General features: G+C 41.6%; 1 protein-coding gene across 18 annotated transcripts in view; it reads left to right on the top strand.

The window, feature by feature from the left end:
* TNRC6C (trinucleotide repeat containing adaptor 6C) overlaps nt 1-22,272 on the top strand; it is a 97,710-nt gene extending 75,438 nt beyond the window's left edge. For 5 of the 18 annotated variants that reach the window (XM_032129373.1, XM_032129372.1, XM_032129378.1 and 2 more), the window contains 13 exons: nt 4,059-4,232; nt 5,474-5,620; nt 6,058-6,180; nt 7,433-7,516; nt 7,831-8,062; nt 9,736-9,903; nt 10,976-11,167; nt 11,308-11,451; nt 14,163-14,279; nt 16,561-16,755; nt 18,063-18,133; nt 18,876-19,015; nt 20,262-22,272. In XM_032129373.1, the coding sequence (XP_031985264.1) occupies nt 4,059-4,232; nt 5,474-5,620; nt 6,058-6,180; nt 7,433-7,516; nt 7,831-8,062; nt 9,736-9,903; nt 10,976-11,167; nt 11,308-11,451; nt 14,163-14,279; nt 16,561-16,755; nt 18,063-18,133; nt 18,876-19,015; nt 20,262-20,622 (2,148 nt within the window). In that variant the 3' untranslated portion in view covers nt 20,623-22,272. The remainder of the gene's footprint in view (nt 1-4,058; nt 4,233-5,473; nt 5,621-6,057; nt 6,181-7,432; nt 7,517-7,830; nt 8,063-9,735; nt 9,904-10,975; nt 11,168-11,307; nt 11,452-14,162; nt 14,280-16,560; nt 16,756-18,062; nt 18,134-18,875; nt 19,016-20,261) is intronic. The other 13 variants (XM_032129375.1, XM_032129379.1, XM_032129389.1 and 10 more) reach the window with 8 other exon arrangements.
* The last annotated feature ends 1,812 nt before the right edge of the window (nt 22,273-24,084 follow it).

The raw sequence follows: 24,084 nt of genomic DNA, 5'->3' as shown, positions 1-24,084 counted from the left end.
ATAATCCCACACTGTATTTGTTAGCTATCACAGTGTTGAGCAACTTGCTAAGTGAATTAAATAAATATAGTTTCTACTCTAAGAACAGAATTTTTTTCCCCCCCAAAGAAGTTCTTTCCAGATTTACAGCTCATGCTAGTAGAGCAAGTCCTCCAAAACCTTTTTGCCCTTTGAGGTGCTGTTCCAGAGCGTGAGTCTGGAGCTGCTGTGTTTCTGCTTAGATCATCCTTGGTGAGGAACAAGCTCTCCACACAGATGGACAGAGCACTCCAGCTAATATCCCTTGTTTTACTTACTGCCTTATCAAGTTGTTATCCTTTTGTTGGCTTTGCTGAGTCTTCAATAAGTTCTGCAAGGTTCTTCTTCATGAAGTTGTACTTTGGGTTGGTGTGCTCGTTGTTACCACTCTCTCAGCTCACCTGCATTGAGACTCCCATCATTTTTCTCTAAACATCTAAAGCCAGCACTTACTATTTTTTTTAACTTTATACATTTGAGGAGGGAAAATTTCCAACCCTGACATTTGCTTCTGGACCCACTGAACTCCCTGTTCTCTCTGGATCAGGAGTGGTCTGTGATTCAACATCACCTTTGAGTGTTTGCTTTCTCTGCTTGCTGCAGGTGCTCTTTATTCCATGTCACACCGAGTCAATCTTCAGCACTCGGTGCTTTGTTAATTTATTATTTCTCAGGGTGTTATCTTGACGTCTAGCACCATGAAAGGCGAAGGGAGAAAATCCAGTGGCCTTGAGGGAATAAAGATCCAGCCCTGATACGTGATCTCAACCACATTATCTTACACTTGGTGGCAGACATGCTGTGCTTAGGTGTCAGATTTGCCTGAAGATGTTACCTGGTGTCTTCTGGAGCCATCAGATTTGTAAGAAAAACAGGTGAGATTTTCCTGGAAGCATCCTTAAAATACCAGAAATAAGCCTAGAGAAGGGATCTTTTTCCGAGCATAGAGTTTGGCTTGGGACTCTGAAATTCTCACCTTGCAAATGAAGTCTCCTTTTCCCTACCCTCCCAGTCAGTGATCAGCTCCTCTTCTCTACTACTGCAAAATCCAGGTCTACAAGCCTTGATGCCTCTTAGCTGCAATCCTGTTCTTCCAAAAATCTTCTGACTAGACCTTTTCTTTGTTTCTGATTTGAACATAGTGTTTGTTGGGTTTTCTCATCCTCATCCTTCATGTTCTGAGCCTGGTAATCTCTGGTGACTGCGATTGGTTTTTGTCTTTGGAACAACAAGCAGGATATTGTATTATCGTGGAGAAACTCTTCTGCACCCGTCACAATTTGATAATGATCACTAGGATTTTAAGGTTAACTTCTAAATTCTTCTTTCCTCCATCTATGTTACCTGTGATCCAGTGACTGAAATCATTTTCATCATCCCTTGTATGATGAGCACTTCTTTGAGTATTGCATTTCCTCCAGGTTTCTTTTGCCTAATTCCTGTTTGATTTGAAGAGAACTTATTTCTAGATGAGATTTTATTACTTTAACTTCCGCTTTTAGGAAGGAATTTTTTTTTTTCAATCTTTTTTTTAAGAAGTCAGTGTGTATTTTCTGCCAGCTACTTCTGTAACTGAATTTGTATAAAGACCTCTGACAGATTCATCAGCCTCTCATCTGTCTGTTGAGACATTTTGATTCATGAAGTGGCAGTTGTTGGCGGGTGACTGCCAGAGTGTCCAGGCATCCTCTGCTAAATTGTCCATATCTCACAGGGCTAAAAATCTTTGAGTAATTCTACTTGCATTCTGTCACATTTGGTACTTGAGACTATAGTGAGAGATTTCTCAAAGTCCTAAAAAACACCACTGTGGTGCTTTGTGTTAGATAACTGTAGTAGGAAACACTGCTACCAGTAGGATTTTATGGGTGTGCCAAGTCCCTTCAAAAAATTGAAAAGCAGTGCTGGATTGAGCATTAATGTGATGATTCAGTTTTTAATTGAGTAGCCTGAGGAAGAAGTATAACAAAAGTCTGTAAGAAAATCACCGAAGAGGAAAGATGAGGTAGAAAAGATTGTTCTTCAGGAAATAATCATTACATAAAGGATCCTGAGAAATAACAGGTCAGAAACCACTGTGAGCAGTAAAAGCGTCCTCTAGTCTGGCTTTAAAATGGCTAAAGGGTGCTTTAATTTGACCAGCTAAAATACTTCATGTTAAATGAATTGATTTTAGTTCAGTTATAGAGCACAGATTTGTGCAGTGCAATGCAACAAGTTCAAATTAAATAAAATAGAACCAAATGAATATGAACCGAGTGTTATAAACAACTTACACAAAAGCCATTTGCTGCAGTTCAGCCAAGGAACACACTTGTGAAGGAGTCTGGAAATGAAATGCCTGAGTCTCCAGTGTGGCTTCTCCACCATCCTTGGCACTGCCTGTTTCTAAATTGAGAAAAAATAATGTCAGGAAGACAAGACTTGAATAAATTTGGGAGGCAGGGAGGGTCTTTCATGGTCAGTAGGTCTGTTCACATAGGAAACAATGGCATCTGAAGGGGAGAGCGAGCACCAAGCTTGAAATTATTTTCTCTTTGAAGGGGGAAGGGTAGAATTGTAAACATATGTCTGTGATCTAAAGAGAAATCCTTGAACCTGTTACTGTCATGCAAGCTGCAGTTGTTTGTGGAGTGTGACTGATGTCCAGTAGAATGTAAAATATCTCGAGCTGAAAGGCCTTGGGGATATCATTAGAAAATGTCAGTGTCCCCCTCAGGATAGCCAGATAGCATGTCAAGTGTCACTTTGCCTGATAGTAAAGAAACTTTTCCTTTGCATCAAAGGAGAGCTGTAGAAAATGCATTTTTCAGGATTAACTTAAAACATATCGTTCACTGAGCATGCTTGCTGCATTAGGTCATCTGTTTGGGTATGTGGTAAGCAGACTGGGCTGCTTTTTGAACAAAGGAGGTTCACCAGTGTCTCACAATCTTCTGGGGCATTGAATTTATTGGTTGAAATAAGCTAGCTCCTCACCTCTTTTAAAAAGCCATTCCTTGCAATGAACATACTGCCTGAAAAACACCAGCCCAGCACATTGCAAATTAAAGCTTTTTCTCTCTGCCTGTTTTTTTGGAGCCCTACTTTGTACACAGTGTTATTTGATCATGCTTGCCGCAGGCTTCCCAGACATCAAAGCACAGTTTGAGATAGAACTCGGTGCCCTTCTGAAACACGAGCAGAGATCTACCTGTTTGTTTGGGGCTTCTCTAAATTTATTTTATTTTCTGCCTTGCTGTCTGCCCCCTGTGGGGGCTGCCTCCTGTGCATCGGATCCACGCTCAGCCGTGGTTCCTCACAGCACAGTTAGCAGAGGGGGCTCCTCCTGCCTTGCTAAAATCTGCCTCCTCCTGGGGATGTTCAGGAAGGCTGCCCAGCCAATGCTGTCATTACTGGCTTTGCTGGTTTGTGTTCATTGGGTGCCTCACTCACAGTGTAATGTTTCAGAGTGGGTATTAATAACTCAGCGCTATGTGAGTATTAAAAGAGGCTCGTGTGTCTCAGCTAGGGAAGAGGGTTAATGCAAAAATGCTTTTTTAAGAGCAGAGCTATGATGTGGAACCAAATCCAGACTGGTGTCAAATAAGCTGATGTGGCCTTTCCCAAGTTTTGGGTTTGCTAAAGCGCTGTTTTATGTGTGTGCTCTGCTGCTGGAGTTTTCCAGACAGACAGAGGGCTTCCCTGAAAAGTGCTGGGCCTCTCCCCTTTCCGCCTCTCAGCGTGGTGGAGAAGAATGGAGAAAACTTAAGTGGGGAGGAGGCAATGGGCACATGATAGCTCTGCAATCAGCTGCTAAAATCTCTCCTTTCCTCTGGAAAGGTGGGCGAGGGTGATTGTGCATTTGGGGATGAAGTGCAACAAAGTTACAAAAAACAGTACCTTAATCCTGTTTCTCTCTTTCTTCTCCCTTCACTCCATGCTTTTCATTCCCTGTTGTTCATACCTTTTTTTATATATCTCTTTTTATTCATCCACGCCCTTTTCTGTCTCCATGGGACACTGCTTTGTGCGCTGTGGGCTCCTGGCACCGCACACAGCTCACCCTTTCTTTCTCCAATCAGGATGGCGGCCTAGTGGAAGAGCCCACTACTTCACCATTTTTGCCTTCACCAAGCCTGAAGCTCCCCCTTTCAAACAGTGCACTCCCTAATCAGACCCTGGGCGGGATTGCCTCAGGGCTGGGCATGCAAAACTTGAATTCTTCTAGACAGGTAAGGCTGTTGGGGGAGATCCCAAGGGGAATTGGAGTAGCCACTAGTGCCCGTCAGCCACTTGCCCAGGGAAAACGGGTTTAAACTGGAAGTGCAACAGCTTTGTTCACGTGAATTATCTGAGGAGGAGCTACCTGCTGTGTAAACATTTCACCTTACAGACAGAAAACAACTGCTTAGTTGTAATTAGCCTGCTGATGACCCATATCCATCAAGAAGAGACTGTAGTGTTATGGATTTATAGCCCTGAACACTGGTGTGGCTCTGCCTTCATTGGTGGGAAATCTCTTTTTTTGAGGCGTTGCTAATTGTCACAGACTGTAAGGCAGTGAGATTGCTCTAAGTCATCTTTCCTGCCTGATATAATTATTCTGTGATGAGATGGGGGAGAAATGATTTTTTATTCCTGCTCCAAGTGTCAAGGCAGCTCATAGTTTTAAAAGGTGGCAAGAAGAAACTGGGCTTCCAGCATCTGGCTCAGGTAGAGCATCGAGTTAAGGGGAGTGTTTTGGCCCCTGAGTAGAACAGGCTAAGAGGGAAAGAAAAGGAAAGGAGATGAAGCAGGGGGAAACTGATAACCACCATGAGAGTGAGAAGCCATAAAGTACTGTTGATTGTGACCAGGTTATTTTTGCCACCAAACTGAAGTTCCAGCAAAGATACAAAATAACACAGAAAAACTTCATCATTCTCTTGTGGCTCTTTATTATGTATATTGTTTCAAAGTTAGTTTTCTTAAGGCAATACTTGTCCAGCACTTCCAGCCCATTAAGCACATCTTTCCAAGCAGTCTCCACTAATAACATGTCCATTATCAGTAGCTTTGTAAAATGACTAAGTAAAAAAACTGCTTAGCCAGCTGGAGGATGGGGTTGCTGTGAGTTTAATGCCTCAATTCTCCTGTCCCTTGCTATACAAATACAAGCATTTTTGGCAAGTACTTTTTGTTGTTCATCTTGTGACCCTCCAGGGTTCTGCATCCTTATAAAAGCCATCTTCAACTTCTGCTGCCTTTTGTTCAGGCATCTGTACAAAGTTCTGGAGGTTTGGGATGTTGAGTACATGGCAATCTTTGCCCTGCCTCATTCTAAACCTGTTTTTCAGTACAGTCTCTTATGTGCTGGTCTCTTGATTCGTGCCTGTCGTAATCACTAAGAATAAAGCCTGCACAAACAAGTAACATCCAGGTGATGTGCTGAGTGATGTCATTAAGTGCCTGTGTCACTGTTGTCCTGCTGCAGATACCGAGTGGCAATCTGGGTATGTTTGGCAATAGCGGAGCAGCACAAGCCAGGACCATGCAACAGCCGCAGCAACCGCCAGTGCAACCTCTTAATTCATCCCAGCCTAGTCTTCGTGCTCAAGTGCCTCAGTTTCTATCCCCTCAGGTCAGACAACACCTCACTCATATGTTTTCCCTATCCCTGGAACTCTTCCCAGGTGCTCTGTCATGCTCCTGAGGCTTTGCAGCCACTGCTGCCTGGCTGTGTCCGTGTTATTTATTTCTTTCCTAGGCAGGGAGATGTGGCATGGCTGAGATGTTCTCACATGTGTGTCCTGTAATTACCTCTGAGAGCACGTTCCCATGCTCCTTTTTGCACAGTGGTGTTTCTGAGGAGTTTGTTCTCATCTCTTTTTTTATAAATGAGCACTCGAGCACGGTTATTAAGGTTCTGTTAGAGCCTCTTGTTAATTTTTGGATAGTTCACAGTATTACTTCTGGTCATAGTAACATTTTCCAGCTGATGTCACTCTGATTAATGGCTCACACAGTTGCCACTGTTAAAAGTAAATGTACAATGTTTAATACTCTTCTCTTCTTTAGGTTCAAGCACAGCTTTTGCAGTTTGCAGCAAAAAACATTGGTCTCAGCCCTGCACAGTTAACCTCGCCAATTAATAATCCTCAGCATATGACGATGTTGAACCAGCTCTATCAGCTGCAGCTGGTAAGTTAAAAGATGTGGCAGATAAGCTCTAAATCAGAATTGAAGGCATGAAGATAAAATAGGAGAATGACTAACTAAGTTTTTAAATGACATGACTGATCCTCAAAACAATCAGCTGCTGATTTCTTCGGTGAAGTTTCTTTTTAAAGACAGAAATTTGTATTTTTTGCCTTGGGCTTTATAAATAGTAATTTGCAGAATAATTATCCTTTACAGCTGATCAGCGGAACTAAAAGTCAGTTGTGTTCCTACTGGTATAATAACAGTGTACTCAAACAGCACTGGTCTGTGTGTTACATGGCAGTAGGAAGAACTGTTTAAACTGGACACGTGTGTCACAACATAACGAGAGAAATCTTGGCAGTGCTGGTCACCTGAGTTACCTACAGAACTTCTCCACTTGCCTCACTAAAAAAAGCAAGTGTAGGGTAAATTTCCTTTAATTAATGGAGCGTATATTAAACACATCATGTGATAAGAGCGACTTACTTCTGTGTGCTTTTGGTGTGTTTGCAAATTTTACATCTCTATTTTTTATGCATATGAAAATACTTAATTGAATTTAAAGAATATTTTATAAAGAGGTAATGTGAACTCAGTATTGACCAGGGTTAAACATAAAATTACAGATGACAGACTAGTTCAGGTGCTGGTCTCAGTGTGCTACTCAAACTCATTTCTGATTATTTTCCCTAGTTTTGAGGAGCACAGCATTATTCTCATAATAATTGAACAGTACCCATCTACCTGAAAAATACCTGTATAGAATTCCTTTGGATTTTGAATTCATGTGTTTCAGAAAAACTTACCTTGTAAAAAAATTTGCTGCCAAACCAACCACTTGAAAATTGTGGATTTTTTTCAGGACTAAAGCAGCACAAGTGATTTAACTCCAAAGTGCTGTCAGAACTTAAAATGACCAAATCAAAAATAATGATTGGTATTTATCCTGTTTAATTTTTGCCTTGTGTTACAGTTTTTTCAGAAAAAAGGTAGGTTCCTATCTTTAATGACCACTTTTTGCCATGTGGACTTACTAAATTTTTTTTTTTTTTAAAACCACGAAAAATGAACATGGGACTTAAATAAACGTATTATAAAATACATTTGTGACAGGATTATTACTGTTGCTTCATGGAGTGTTTTCAGAACATTGCAGAGTTTGCCTTTTCTGCGTTGTGGTGCAGCAGAGCAGCTGAAGGGAGCTGAGCTTGCTGTGTGTGCTGTGTCTGACCTGTCCCTGTCCCCGCAGGCGTACCAACGTTTACAAATCCAGCAGCAGATGTTACAGGCTCAGCGTAACGTTTCCGGACCCATGAGACAACAGGAGCAGCAAGTAGGTGTCCCTGCCAGCTCAATCTCTGCTTTAGAGTTTGGTTTCAGTAGCTTAGAGAGGCTGAGTGACATTTACCAAAGCAGCTAAAGCATCCTTTAATCAGGAATGCAGTGCATGGCTTGAGCGCTGGACAGGGAAGGTGCTGAGTGATAAAGCTACTCCAGGCCTTGCTGGAGGAAAGCTCTTCACCCCTTAGTGGAGTTTTTATTTGTAAGGAGGTCCAGTGTGTTATTTCACTGTAGAGAAAAGCATAGAAATGCGTTGTGTTTTGGTGGATGACAACTGACAGTTGTTTGTTGGCTCTCTCTCGGCAGGTTGCACGTACAATCAATAACATGCAGCAGCAGATCCAGCAGCACCAGCGCCAGCTGGCCCAGGCCCTGCTTATGAAGCAGCAGCCTCCCCCTCCACATCTATCTTTGCACCCCTCTGCAGGCAAATCAGCCATGGATAGCTTTTCACCCCATCCCCAGGCTCCCGGCCTACCTGACCTGCAGACCAAAGAGCAACAGTCTTCACCGAACACCTTTGCTCCTTACCCTCTTGGTGAGTGCCCTCCTGCAGCAGCTCCACACAGGGGTCCATCTCCTTAATTCACATCTCAGTAGTTTGCTCCACAGTGTAACAAATACAGATATAAGTATTATATATGTTTATTAAATAGCACTGAAATGCCAAAACAACACCGTACCTATGTGGTAGCTGTTCAGGTGGGCTGTATCTGCTCACTTGTGTTCTGCCTACAAAATATCAGAGCAGAAAATTTGCCTAATTAACTGCTTACATATGTTGCTATTTATGAACTAAATATAAATTAACAGCATTATGTTGTAAAATACACAAATGTCATATTGATAAACAGGAGCATCATCTGGGAAAGTTGTGCAAAGTCATCTTTCTGCTGTAATCAGCACTGGTGAGGCATCAGTTTTAGTCAGTGTATTTCAAGAAATATGTGGATCAGTGTGAAGAAATGCAGGAATATTCTAGTGGAGGTGATTAAACAAATCGAAAACACAACTTAAGGAAAAAATGAAATCCTCTGCTCACTGGTCTAAAGAGAAGATTTAAGAGACGTGCAAGAATCTTCAAAAATGTAAAGGAGAGCTAGGAAGAAGTTTTCTTTCATTTCCTAATGCAAGAGGTAATAAACTTGAGTTGCATAGAAGGAGATCTAGTTAGACAGTAAGGATCACATGGTTTAAGCAGAGTAGAGTACTGGTATAAATTATCTGGGAAGTTCCTGAAATCTGCCCCAGCATTTTGTGGTAGGTTAGACATAGATCTGTCAAATATGATTGAAGTCAAAATAAATTGTTGGGCCTGGAGACAGAGTGAACAGAGCAACCTTTCAGACCTGTTTGCTGTGTGATTGTTTGATGTATGCTACAGACTTCCTTTATGACATAAAGGAATTAATTTAATCTCTTTGTGATTCTCTTTATGCTGGGTACAATAGTATTGCCAAGCTTTATCTGCCATGGAGCAGTTAAGAAGGTAATTCTGACTGCTGTGGTGAGCTGTTATGGCTGGGAGCATCAGAAGGCAAAAGAATTTGTGAATTAAAGGCCTAAGTCTAAGAGGTTCTTAGGATATTTCAGCTTTCTGTGATCTGCTAACATTCAGGATTATATATCAGAAAAGACCCAGATTCGTGTCACAGAAGCATGTCAAAATTATTCCCTAAATAACAGTCTGAGTGATTTTGCTCTGTGTATACAAAATAGAAGCCCAGTTAGTGCAGAACCTGCTCTGATGAACAGCAGCTCTTTGTCTGACCTTTAATTAGTTGCTTTTTCGGGGATTTTTAAAACATTATTAGCAAAATGAAGTGGCAGACATCATGGGGGGGTGCTGGGGAGACATTAGGAATATTTTGGCTTAGCCATGGAATGCTGCAAACTGGTTTAAACACAAAATTCCAGTGCATTCTTCCAAGACAAGAGACTGCAAGTAGAAACACTTACAGCTTCAAAATATTATCCCTGCATGTTTTTTTCTCCCCTTTTTAGCAAGGTTTTAACATTTTCTGAATTCATGGGACTTCTATTGGTGTTCTATAAAAGCAAAAGTTCTTGAAAATGTGCATTGTAAATGCTCCACATGCATACAGCTGTCTGAAAATCAATGTTCAGTAATTCCTGCAGCTGGATTTTCAAACACAGCTTTTCAATCCCTCGGTTATATTATGGATATCTAAGGATCTCTTTCCCCCCCAGCTGGACTGAACCCGAACATGAATGTAAATAACATGGACATTACTGGTGGTTTGTCAGTGAAGGACACTTCTCAGTCCCAGTCTCGCCTTCCTCAGTGGACACACCCCAACTCAATGGATAATCTGTCTAGTGCTGCTTCTTCGCTTGACCAGAACTCCAGCAAGCACGGTAATGTCCCCTGGGGACCCCCTGCCAGCCTGGCTTTTGGTGATTCCACCCACAGTGCAGTTGGAATTATTTCTCTCATGTTCCTTTCTTGTGTAAGCGCTCACAAATGGTTGGTACCGAGCGCCTTTGAGCCCGTGAGATTTTATAGATGGTTTCTGCAGTGAGGGGCTTGCAGCTGTCACTCCCTGCATACAATGTAGGAATGGTTTTTTCATTTGTTGAATTTTGTTGCTGAGAACATGGAGTTCAAGTCAAACAAGCCTTTAGTGTTGGCAAAACAAGTCCTACAGTCTTCTCCTTATTCCAGACCTGAATACCTTCAATCCAAAAAAACTTTACATTGGCTTTCTCCCACAATTTTTCCAGTATCATCAGCCTTTCCCTGCACAAGGGAATGATGGATTACATAGTTACCCAGCCTAGAGTTAGGGGCACAAACTTCTTATTTTTCCAGAAGTGATTGCTAATCTGTTTGAACACCTTTATCCCTAACGCCTCCAGTATCCTGAGCCAGTTATTCCTTTATTTCCTGTACCAAATGTATTCTGTTAGAACATGGGGCTCTGTTAACTTTATTATATCCTGGATTTTATTATGAGCAGCATAAATTATTTCTTTACAGCAGTTTTTTATTCTGCAAGTAGCTGCACTGCTGATGCCAAATTGTTGTTTGATAGTTTGTAGGAACATGAGAACAGCCATTTCAAATCATCCATCCTGTCAGCGCTGAATGCCTAGGGAAGGATGAGATGAGGGATATTCCTTGGTATGCCGTCTCAGCAAGTTCCTATTTACCATCAGTGTGATGGTTTGAATTACTCAGTCTCTTGTTGGCAGGAATTTAATGCAGAACTCTTTAACTTGAGTGTCTAGATTGTACCAGCAGTGTGTCTCTCAGCTGTAATCCCTGCTAAGGCTTCAGATGCTGTTAAGCTTGGCTTACTGTGTTTGCATTTTAGTTTTCTTTTTATCTTTGTAATACAGAAAAGAAAAAAAAAAAAAGAAAGAAAATAATAACAAAATGTATCCTGATGCAATTCCATACCCAAAATCCCCGTTTCACTCCTTGCAGGTGCTATCCCTGGAGGTTTGAGTATTGGTCCTCCAGGAAAGTCCTCCCTCGATGACTCCTACGGCCGCTATGATCTGATCCAGAACAGTGAGTCTCCTGCCAGCCCACCTGTAGCTGTTCCTCACAGCTGGTCACGTGCCAAATCCGATAGTGATAAGATTTCCAATGGCTCCAGCATAAACTGGCCACCAGGTAACACAACCCAAAGCCTTGGTGTTGAGCTGATGTCCCTAAAACGCGTTGCTGGGTGGGTTTGTTGAGTCCTTCTGATGCACAGGAGCTTTGGAGAATTACGACTTCACACACTTCTCTTTTTATTGTGTTTGACACAGAGTTTCACCCAGGAGTGCCATGGAAAGGACTGCAGAATATTGATCCTGAAAATGACCCCGATGTTACTCCTGGCAGTGTTCCAACTGGGCCTACCATAAACACCACGATACAGGATGTGAATCGCTATCTGCTCAAGAGTGGAGGTAAACACACAAATTGCTTCCACATCTGTGCATACTTTCTTTTCCCTTCCCAAAAAGTTGACCTCATTTGGTGCAGATACAGCGTATTTTTGCATGTGCTCCTAACCTAATAATGCTTCTGCTCTGAACTGTCACTGAATATCCAGAAATAATTGTTTTAAAGGAGGGATTAAGAAGTTTCGTGTTTTCCATGGGAATGTAAATATTTTTATGTTGGAAAAGGCTGTCAGACGTAATTTAAACTTCTGTGGTCACTGGAAGTTTTTCTAACCTGTATCACATGGTTTTGAACAAGATTTTGCTCTCCACACTGCCCACCCTCCTGCATACACTTTGTGAAATTCTCAGAAGACACAATACAAAAGTTCCACAGTTGTTGCTGAGGCAGGAGGCTTCTGGTACACTAATTAATTGTAGCTTTGTTAGAAGATCAATAAACAAAACAAATTAGAACTGTTTTATCTCCAAAGCCGTAAAAGAAAAAAAGGGAATTGAGTGGTAAACTAGTATTTCCCAGTGCTATTTCCATTCCTTTTGTTCTGGCAGTGCTTAGTTCAGAATAAAAAGGGAATTCTCTAAAATGATAAAGCATTGTGACTGTGCTACTTGTTAGCTACATGTGCTGGAAGTTGATCAGGGGAAAGGTGGCTTGGTTGTGATCTGAGTGCCAAAATAGCCGGGTTATCTGCACTCTGTCAGAGCACTGCAGTAGGCACAGGAATAGCATCATCAGGCTGTCCAGAAGAGCCTGTCAGGATTAAAAATGTGGGGTTTGTTCTACCAGTTACATGTGTGGTACCAGCACAGATTGTAAATCAGGACTGTCCTTGAAGTGGGTGTCCAGCTCTGGGCTTGTTACCTCAGGCAAGGGATGTGAGACATGAGGGCAGGGAATCCAGAGTGTTGATTGCCTGCAGTGATTTTTAGTTGCCTCTTAGCAGGAAGCAGCCTTTCTTTCAGCTGAAACATGGAGTATTTGAGTAATGAGTAAGGTTGAATTAACTTCTAATGACTCCAAAGTGCTTCAAGGGGGCAGGCAGGTTTGAAGTTATAAAAAGAAAAGCATAAAGATGTAATTCAGTGACACTTCAGATACAGTGCACCCAAGAAATACCCTTCAGGCCAGAAGCCTAAACCTACAGAGCTGTACCTGTAAATCAGATGATACCCACTACAGGTCTTGCTGAGAAGGAACATGAGCTCTGTTGGTGCATAATCTGCCTGTGGAACGAAGAAATAACTCCTCTTCTTAAAGAGGGTCAGCAGAGATGGCCTTTACAGAAGTAAACAGGCCCTCAAGAGCTCAGACCTTCTGAAAAGCAGTGCCTGGGGTGGGGGGGGTTAGCATGTGCTGCCTTTCCTCATTAGCTTTTTAGCTTGGTAATAATAGAATTTTAATACAAGCTGTAGTTGCAGAATCTGTTTCTTTATGCTTGTATAACTGCAGCCTGAAGAACAGAGCTTGTGCTGACTGAGCTGCTCCCCAGGTAGAGGGTCAGGCTGTGGGGTGTGCTGTCCTTGCCCTGTGCACCTAAAAACAGGCAAAACTTAAGGGTTTTCGTTGATTTTTCTTTGCCCTGTTTGCTAATGAAGCTTTGGAGGGTCAGCTCCTATGAGCTGAGAGTTGTAGCCGTGAGGAATCAGGACCAGTTTCAGTTCTGTGGGCCTTTGAATCTGCTAAAATTCCATAGTTCCTGCCTGGGGAATAGATTATTTCCAGAGAAGGCCTGATACAGAGTTCTGTTGCTTGAAACTGATGCCTGTATTGGTGTCCCTTGGAGCACAGGGAGTCTGGTTAAGGTAAAGTTTGGTTGGTTGCTGTTCCAGTTGAAAACAAAGCCTGTGTTTTTTATTGAGCTGTGAAGGATGAGATTGTCCTTTTAATTCCTCCTTTCTACCTCAACACAGTGCTCTTTGCTACAGAGCTCACCTGTTTTTATTAGTCAGTTAAAGATGTTTCAGTATCACAGCCCATCTCTGTGTGTCAGGAATGATAAGTCACCCAGGATACACACTTGATTTTGTTGGTGGCTAGAGAGAATACTTCCAGCTCTCCTGGTCTTTGCAATGAAGACTTTTTATTTTATGTTCAGTTTCTTTCATTTGCTGCCAGTAAGGAAATCGTACATAGGCTTAGATAGCTGCTCAGATTGTAAGTGATTGACTGAGGTGGTTTCGTGCTGTTTCAATTATGTTATCAGTTTGAGATGAGATTGCTTAAATATATCCTTGCTTTTACTGAAAGTCTGCAAAAATTTAAAGATATTTGTGGGCATTAGGATGTAGGGGAAGTGTTTACCTTGAGTAATTTAGGACAGATCACCCGTGGTAAGAGGTTAGTTTATCATACACATCTCTGCTCATCTACAGTTGCCATTGCCTAAGTCAGCTGGCAGAGGACCTTTAAAAATGAAGCCTGTTCCTTTGAGACTAAACACTTTAACACTCATTTTTTGAGTATCTTAAAGAAAATGCAGAATTTACCTTCTGCACTACAATTGTTCCTGGGCCAGCTTTCTTCTCTTTCCTTCTAAAGACTTCTGCCCCACTTTATCACGCTTCCAGTAACATTTCATTCCTAGACTTCAGAGACCGGGCTGATGAAAGAGAATGCCTTGCATGGTTTGTATTTGCACATAAGAGATTTGCTTATGTCACACCAAACATCATTATGCCCATCTTTCTTAGTTGCTTCTCTGCTGGTTCTGCAGGGTCATCCCCAACATCATCTCAGAATGCCACGCTGCCTTCATCGAGTGCCTGGCCGCTTAGTGCCTCCGGCTACAGTAGCTCTTTCAGCAGCATTGCATCTGCACCTAGCATTGCAGGTACGGCCTTTCTGCTTCCACAGCTTCTGCATTCCCAGGAAAAGGCCCTAGAGAGTGCTCTCCCAGTGCTTCCAGGAGCGCTCCCCCAGGCAGAAGTGTGTTTGTAGCCCTGTGCTAGGTGGCAGCTCTCCTGTCAGCTCTGAGGTGGGGAGTGGTGGATGGTGTGCCTGGAATTGTGCTGAGGAGAAATGGATTTATTCCACTTGGTGCCACTCAATGCCGGCATCGAGATCTTTGGGGGGGAGGAACACTGCCCAGGGCCTCAGCAGGAACAGACCCTTCCAGGAAGAGCTGATGTTGAATTTGTGTTACTGAACTCACTGTTAAAAGTGAAACATCTTCAACTTAGGAAAAGCTTTAGAAGTGCCTCCAGGAGGTACTTTTTGCATGGCTCTGGAGGGGTTGGGTTTGGGGCTCTTCAGTGTCTTTTAATAGTCAAGCCAAAGCTTGATGCACCCCTATATGGCTGAGCTCATAGGTGAGCTAACTAATTACCCCATTTTCTTTAATGAGCTCTAAATTCTGGATCTTCTTTTTGCAAAACACGGAAATTTTGCTTGCAAGCTAGCTACCTCAATAATCCAGTTTTTCCCATTATAAAAATGTGTTGGGCTGTATAGATGGATTAGAAAAGAAAATGCTGATCCACTGAAAACCCTCCACTTCTCTGAAGGTGCAGCCTCTGGGTCATGCTGCAGAATGCAAAACAAAAAGGGCTTGTTTGGGATGTTTTCCTCCAGTGAAAGGAAAAGAAAGGAGTGGCTCGCTTTTCTTTATCTGCCATGCATTTCTGCTTTATTTGCTGCCTTTTTGTTTTTGTTTTTGCAGTGTCATCTAATGTTTGTGTTACCCCCATGAGAAAGAGTGACATAGCAACATCTGACCTGTGGTGCTGTGCCTGTATCGGGTGCCCCATCACAGGCTGGGCTGCTCTGAGCTCTCAAACTCAGACTTGCTCCTCTCCTCCCACCATTTAACACTCATTGATGTCCTCATTGTCATTGTCAAATTATTTTTGCTGCTACAATTTGTCAGAAGATGGGAGAGTGGTTGCCCTTTCACTTAAATTGTTATGATTCAATATGAAATAATTGAGTTAAATGATTTAGATAAATTTGAGGCAATTTGGGGAGTGTGTGTGTATGTAACTGAGTCTGTGATTTTGCAACTGGTAAATTTGGCTTTAGGACTCATAAAATTACTCAGTGGCTGCCTGATGCCTTAAAGTACTGATCCAGTGTAAACTTATATCTGCCAGTTCTAGTTTTATAAAAATTCACAAGATCTTTGCATCTTGGGCTTTGTCAGACCAAGTTTTTTCTTATTCTCTGCAATCAGCATTAAAGCATTAGGGCAGCGCAGTCACAGCATCATTTGCTGGGGCAGAAGGTGCAGGACTGTGTCCCTTTCAGTCCATTCCAGCCCTACATGTGCTGCCAGTGTTGGTAACTGTGCTGTGACAAGGAAATTGGGCTCTAATTGCACAGCACGTGTTGGTATGAGGAGGAAAGGCAGGGATGTGTAAGTCTAAAGGTGAATAAAGACTTGTTTTGTTAATCATTATTTAAACCAATTCTGTCTGCCCCTCTGGGTGCTTTTGTGTTTGCTGTTCTTGGGTTTGTGTTATTTTATAAAACTTTGATTTGGCAGGAACAGCAGTAAGAGTTTGAAAACTGATCAGGGAAAGAACAAGCAACAGCAGAAAGTTATAAAGACTGACAGGTTGTGATATGGTCTGATCTTCTGGAGACTTAGTTTTTCTCAAAGATACTTGGAAAAAAGAGTATAGGTTACTTCAAATATTCAGAAATAAAGTTTTTGTTGGCCTTTGATCTTAAGAATTTTAATAATGCATCAGAAGAACATATGGACCATACTGAATTCTTAATGTTAGATAAAATGAGTTGTGCAAGAAAAAGTGTTTAAGTCCTGTTAAACCTTTGAGAGAGACAATCTTGAAGTGTTTCATTATAATTCTGGTGAAATCAGATTTCAAACAGCTATGTCCATTTTCTGAACTTTTTTCCATGTATCATCTTTTATAGAAAGCAAAACAATAGATTTTCCAAAGGGAGCTGTGTATGTAGCAGACAGTGTGAAGTTCACTAAACACAAAAGTACTTGAAATTGTGAACACAGGTGTAAGTAGGTTCAAAGAATACAGGATTTATAGCACTGGATGGTACAAGAAGTTGTTCTTTTCCTCCTGAGAAGTTGGAAGAATGTAGCCCATGATACCCATGAATGAAGAATACACAAATGCATTGGTTTTCTATTGCAGGTAAACTGTCAGACATCAAGTCCACGTGGTCCTCTGGCCCGATCTCTCACACCCAAGCCTCTCTGTCCCACGAACTCTGGAAGGTACCCAGAAACACTACAGCTCCGACAAGACCTCCTCCAGGCTTAACCAACACCAAGCCATCCTCCACGTGGGGTGCCAGTCCCCTGGGCTGGACCAGCTCTTACTCCTCTGGTACTCACAGCTCTCTCTTCTGCCTCTTCTTTGGCACTGTTTGCTTTTCACTCTGCGTGTGAGGCTCCAGAAACCAGAGCTTCAGCACAGCTAGAGTGGGTCTGTTCTGGGGATGCATGTCCTGTCTCTTTATTTCAGTTTGGATAAATTGTAAATGAAGCATCTTTCAGCTGGTCATATTGGTAATTTTACATAGGAACTGCCCAATGTATTTAGCTCCCAACTAGGTTTTTTTTTTCCCCAGTTCCTTAATTTCTAAAACTGTCTTTTAAACATGTGTCCTGTCTTGTGGTGTGATGTAAGACTGTCCACAAGGCTTCAAGAGGAGCCCATGAAATTTAATATGGAACACATGGATGTGAAGCATTTAGGACCTGATGGCATTGCAGGGCCCTCAGGGAATACCTGAATTTTTTCATACAGAGCCTTTTTTTTAGATGCCATTGTTTTGCTTTAATACAAATATGAGAAACCATGGATCTGGCTGTATATATATCTATATTTAGATATCTCTATCTGTATAAATAATAGATATATATGCAGGTGTTACTCCTTTTTTATAAAGCTGACTGTTTTAATAATCTACTTACACTAAATTGAGAATTAAATATTCTTCCATCTTCCTGCCATTTCTTTTGGATGTTTCTTCACCAAAACCCCACCTGGAAGGGCAGATAAAGCTGTTGCCAGGATTCTCTCTGGGGCACCCACAGGATCCACTGTGATTCTCAAATCCCTCTCATAACTATCAAGCTTGTACAGCTTCTTACTGTAAACTGCTAAGCTGTAAAGCACCAGGCTGAGGTTGGCAGAGAGGTTCTGTTGGTTATGCCCTTGTATCTTCAGTCAGGACTTTGTCAGTGCAGAAATACCTGTTTTGAATAAGTCATACACATTAATCTGTCACTGGCAAGAGAGCAGAGTGCTGCAGTGCCATAAAAATCGTTATTAGCAGCAGCAATCTGAGCTTGGACATCAGAATTGCTTTTAAAATGTGTCTTCCAGATTAATTCTAATGCATCCTGAGGATCCAGTTTGTTGCCATACCTGCATCTGTTAGCTCCCTAATAGTTACTGTGGGAGTATGAAAAATGCCACAGATCTTTGAAATGTAACAAGAGCAGCTTTTCATTCAGCAACCTTTCATTCCAAGGGAGACAGTAAATCAAGGTGTGAGGCAACTGCTGTAGGATTTATTTTCAGCAGCACTGAGGCTTGTTAGTGTGTTGTGATTCCAGATAAATTTGCCTGTGAGATGCTCTCCAGAGACCGTGATCAAATGTTTTGTTGTGGAATTTGTGTTGCAGGTTCTGCATGGAGTACTGACAGCTCAGGGAGAACAAGCAGCTGGCTGGTTCTTAGGAACCTCACCCCCCAGGTAACTGGAATTGTACAGAGCTGGGCAGGAAAAGACACTTGGGTTTAAGAGATGATGAGAACAACATTTAAGAGATGATGAGAACAACATTTAGCAGCCTTGGCTATTTGATTTATTTGAAAGAAGAATAATTATTCTGCATTTATGACAAGTATCTGTCTTGTACAGGGAATTTGTTAAGTTTCCAAAGTGCTGTCAAATCAAGTATGAACTTTCTAGCCTGTAATTAGTCATTCAGTGGGCACCATTGCTGTGTAAGTTTGGAGGTGAATGATGACGTAAAGCACATAGAGAGATGTAAAATCTGCTTTTCCTATGGGTTTTTTGGGTTTTTCTCATATGTCTGTCAAATCCTCTACTTGTCCTTCACAGTGTCATTCCAAAGGAAGAACATAAGCCACAAAGCCTTGGATGCAGACATCCAAATTAATCTTGGGGAAAACTTAATTACATTTATGAAGTGTGTTTTTCCTTTGACTTATTTCTGGATTTCTATGGACTTCTAATGATAAAGACAATTTGTATAACCTAAAGTGGGAAAATTTGTGCCCTGGACTGTAGGGAATTCTTAAAAAGACAGGATGTCTCCCTCAATGCAGAGAGCAATAAGTGTGTAATTAAGTACTTCTTTTTTCCTTTCACTTGAACTCACTCTTTAGCTTTTAAACACTTGTTTAACAAGCATTTAAGGTAAGATCACAATACCACAGGTAACCTTTCCTGCCCTTGCCTCTCTTCCCAGATCGATGGTTCCACACTGCGGACACTGTGTTTGCAGCACGGCCCTCTCATCACATTCCACTTGAACCTGACCCAAGGGAATGCTGTGGTCCGATACAGTTCCAAGGAGGAAGCAGCCAAGGCCCAGAAGTCTCTGCACATGTATGTTTCTGCGCCCTCTTTCTTCTGTTACAAAGTCAGTTCTAGCTCAGAAAATATTTTCCTAGTTACTAGTTACTTTAATCTTGATTTTCAAGATTACCTAATGAGAGAAACAGAAAAGTTAACTGGGGGTAGATACTCATGTAGTGCTGAATAAGAGGACATGACGAAACTTTGTTTATAATATCCTCAGTTAGGACTTGTCACCTGTAAGGCCACAAAGAATTTGTAAGACGTGATAAGGATTCCCAAGGAAGCTCAGGGAGAGCACAGGAACACGGTCTTAGCTTTAGAGAGAAACAGAGAGGGTAAAAAAATGCTAAATAAGGAATGTGTTCATGGTGGTCACCTTTTTTAAAAGGAGTTATGAGAGAAGGGTATGACAACAAAATGTGCTTTTTAGGAGTTCTAAAATCCATGGGCATAAGGGCTGGAGAATTGGAGTGACAAATTGGCACTCCAGTTGGCATAAGGGCTGGAGAATTGGAGTGACAAAATCCGTGCCATTTGGGAGGATAAAGAATACAGAGAGTGATGTTTGGAAAGAATATTTGGGTGTTTAGGGTTGGAAAGCAATTCCCTTTATCAGCAGGTTATAGCTTGAGCATAATGAAAGCACTGAGGTAGTGGGAGCATCACTTGGCTGGTGAGCTTCTGTCCTTACTCCTGAAGAGAATTGAGGCTCCAGGATGTGTCAGTTAGAGGAGGTGGTCTCCACATGTGTGGATTTGGGTGTCGATGGGTGTAGAAAGGTGGATAGAAAACAGGACAGAGAAGGCTTTGTCAAAGACACAGGAATTGCTCAAAGTGAGTGGCTGTGGTGGAAATCTTCACCTCGATTTCAGCTTGGGGGAAGATGGATCCCTATCACAGAATCACAGAATTGCTTGGATTGGGAGGGACATTAAAGTTTATCCAGTCCCACCCCTTGCCATGGGCAGGGACACCTTCCACTGTCCGAGGTTTCTCCAAGCCCCATCCAACCTGGCCTTGGGACACTTCCAGGTGCCAGGGCTTTACCACCCTCACAGTGGAGAGTATTTTCCCAATATCCCATCTAACCCTACTCTCTGTCAGTCTGAAGCCATTCCCCCTTGTCCATAGCCTCTCTCCACATTCCCCTGTAAGCTCCTTCAAGCAGTTAGGTCAGGCTGAACAATCCCAATTCTCACAGCCTTTCCCGACAGAATATCCACCAAAAGCACTCTTTGCCACCCCACACCTCACATCTTGCTCGTGCCCTCAGGTGTGTCCTGGGCAACACTACCATCCTGGCGGAGTTTGCTGGTGAGGAAGAAGTGAACCGTTTCCTGGCGCAGGGGCAGGCGCTGCCGCCCACCTCCAGCTGGCAGTCCAACACTGGATCCACCCCGAGCCGCCTGGGCTCCTCGGGCAGCTCCCACGGGCTGGTGCGCCCCGACGCCGGCCACTGGAACCCCCCGTGCCTGGGGGGCAAGGGCAGCAGCGACCTGCTCTGGGGGGGGGTGCCCCAGTACTCCAGCAGCCTTTGGGGCCCCCCCAGCGCCGACGACGGCAGAGTCATCGGGAGCCCCACGCCCCTCAACACCCTCCTGCCGGGGGATCTGCTCAGCGGGGAATCCATCTAGGAGAGGAGAGAAAACAAAATGGAAATAACAATCATCAGCACTAAAGGAAAACAAAAAAAAATTAAAAAAAAAAAAATAATAAAAAAAGGAAAAAAAAAAAAAAAGAGAGAGAAAGGTAACCCTTTCCAGTCCCGGGCTTGATGAAGAATCCAGCTTTAACCCATGAGACTGGCAGCCCTCCTTAGTACCTCTGTCCAATATCGAATCCGAAACTGCAGAAGTCCTTGTGAACTGTTCCTGAAACAGTATGGGCTCCTTTGGTCAGTGTCACATGCTAATGACAGGTTTTATTTTTTTTTCATGGCTTTTTTTTGTTTTACGTCGTCTTTTTATGTTTGTATGGTGATTTTTCAAAACCAAGTATAAAAGCTGCTTAGAATAGGTCTATCATGAAGGGCACTTTTCAGAATTTGGGCTGGAAAGGGTTATTTTATCAACTGGGGGGGGGTTGGGAAGGGGGAAATGAAAGCCTATTTAAATGAGCCTGTGACTATTATGCACATTACAGAGGCGGACCCAATAATCAGAAAGGGTGAAGTGTGATATTTACCATTGGTACAGAAAAGTGATGAATCCGAGTGGCAACTCTGGACTGTACAGGTTGAAGGGGGGGGAGGGAGGGCAGGGTTGGGGTATCTCTGTGTCCACTACTCCCATGGATCTGCCTATGCACATTACCCTTGTTTCATTACTTTTTCATGTCATTTTTTTAAATCCCAAAAAATATAAAAAGTAAAAAAAGAATAAAAAAAAATCAACAAAGAAACAAAAAAAAAATTAAAAAAAAAAAAGCAACAAACCATATCAACATGCAAATACTTGAATCCAGCAGGCCAATAACAAAATGTGAACGCTTTCTGAGTTGAATTATTACACTTCCAGGTCAGCATCAGTACACAAAAAACAGGCTCTAAGAATTTTTTTTTTTTGTTTAAAGTTCAGACTCTATGTTTTTGTTGGGACAGATGTGAGTGTGTGTGTGTGTGTGTGTGTGTGTGCCTGTGTGTGCGTGTGCCCACGTGTGGTTTAACTCAACGTGTGAAGTTTTCTCCTTTGGTTCAGTATATGCTTTTTATTTGCTCATTGGTCAAATGTTTAATTGTTATTAGCTTCTAACTTTGCACTGAGTGTCCGCAGCCCTTCTTGTAGCTAATCCTGTAATGGTAAAAACACACAAAAAAAAAAAAAAAAACAAAAAAAAAAGAAAAAAAAAGGTAAAAAAAAAAAAAAAAGGAAAGAAACTGATAGAAGGGGCCGGCGACAATTCACGTGTAAATGTTTACTCAAGGACTCTTACTGCATTTTAAAAATTACAGTGTGTATCTCTGGAGAATAATATGTATATCTACCTTTAGCGGCTTTTTATTGTGGACTAATGCAAGAAAATTATTACCGGAGTATTGCACCATTTTTCCATTCGGAATATAAAGTTTAAAAAAAAGAAAAAATACTCTTGTTGAACTGTGGCCATAGATAATTGTAAAGAGTTGATAGTTCCCTTGCAAGCAGGAACAGAAACAAGCACTTGGACATAAGTTTTGACTGCTTTTGGAGGAGCCAGGAGTTTTGGCTCCCACCTGTTTACAGACCTTTTTTTCTCCTTCAAACTTTAAAATAAAAAAAGGAATTTAAAAAAAAAAAAAAAAAAAAGAGAGAAAAAAAAACAAAAACAAAAAAAAAGACTTCCATCGTAAAGAAAACTATTTTCAGAATGAAGATATGCTACTTCAGAGCTCTGGGATTGAACAGTGTTGTTGTATTATCCTTTTCTTTGGCCATTGCTGTGTACTATTTTTGTTGTTGTTTTCCTCCTCTTCGTCAAAGTGGCGAAAACTTTGTGATCACTATCTTGCACATGGTGGAAGATGTCTCAGGAAAGCCGGGTTTCCCGAGGAGCAACTCCACACCATTTCATGTATTTTTAAAACCCAACTCCTAGCACTGAAGATATTATTAAAAAACAAAATAAAATAAAAAAAAAAGACAGTAAGAAAGAAGAAAATACCTAATCTAATGTGTAGCAGTTACATATTTACCAAATAATGGACTCAAAAGAAATAGATGTTTGAAGAGTGCTTTATATATTAAAAAATCGCTTTATGTTTAAAAAAAGATCAATGTTTTTGATTGTTTTGAAAGGAAGAAAGACAATGGAATAACATACACTTCAAGTATGTTTTAAAAATTATATGAACATTGTGCTCCCTGCCTGCTTGGATCAGGAAACTTGTGCATTACATTTTTTTTTTTTTTTTTGGAAGATTAGCTTTTTAATGGTTTTATCAGATTTAAAGGGTCCTGCAAGATTGCAAATTAACAAAAGCTGGTTTTATAGAGGATCATGAACTATGCACAAACTGGGTTCAAGACTTGTTTTGGTTTTTTTTTTTTGTTCCTCAAGTTTTAGTAGTGTATTTAGCTGAATAACCTTTCCTCAGAGTAATTGCATCTCATTGCCATTACACGCCTCCTACATATATATTTTATATATATATATACACACACACACTTATATAAAATATGTATGTGTGTATGTGCGTGTTTACATACAATTTTTCCATGCTGAAGTTTAGCATTGAGTTGTAGAAAAACTCCTGATATTTTCAAATTGGGAATGAAAATTTCTGTTGGAGGGGTTGGGGAGGGGGGAGCTGGGTGGGTTTTGTTTCTTGGGGGGGGCTTTTTTTTTTTTTTTTTTTTTTTGCCTTTCCTTTTGAATTAAAGATGTCTGTAACTCTGAGATTAAAAAGAAAACCAACAATTGTGGCTTTTAATGTTTATTCTCCTCATAGAATGTGATTGTTAAAAGAACATGCACCGAAAGTTGCTTTCAAGAGTACGAAGATTCTTTGAAACTTAATAAATTGCAGTTTTTTCTTGGCTGTTGAAATAATGTGTATTTTTCTTTTATGCAGGGGATACTAAATATATATATATATTGTTAAATCTGTGAAGGTATTTCAAGGAAGAAGTTTAATTTTGAATGAGAATGCAGTGTACAGCCAGACAAACCCCTCCTGTGCGTGTGCTCACCCCTCTGCTCTCTGCTGGTGACACTCATGAGCTTTTCCATCAACGCTTTGCACGTCTCATCCAAGAGCAGCAGTACCCATTTTTGTGTTCCAGTTCTGTTCTTCTCATTTATCCATGTCTTTAGTACCACAGTAGGTGAGTTTGTAACCCCCTCCAGCCAGGCTGGGGGCTCCCCTGGCTCCACCCCAGTTTCTGGGCTGGATGTCTCTATATATAAAGTGCCAGTTCCACTGATGTTTTGGAGGTGAGCAAATAGCCCCTAAAAAGGGGGAGAAACAACAAAATATTTTCATGTTTGGCCTTGCAGGGTTTGAGTTTAGGAAGATGTTAACCACCTGAAGGTTCTCTTACCCAAAGATGCCAACCTGAGGCACAGGAGATGCAGGGCTGAGGGTTCATGGCGAGACCCCAGCCTTGCTCCCTTCCCTG

The sequence above is a fragment of the Corvus moneduloides genome, chromosome 19 (genome assembly GCF_009650955.1).
Source record: "Corvus moneduloides isolate bCorMon1 chromosome 19, bCorMon1.pri, whole genome shotgun sequence".
In the NCBI taxonomy this organism is placed as follows: domain Eukaryota; kingdom Metazoa; phylum Chordata; class Aves; order Passeriformes; family Corvidae; genus Corvus; species Corvus moneduloides.
This window is presented reverse-complemented; position numbering and strand designations above follow the sequence as displayed.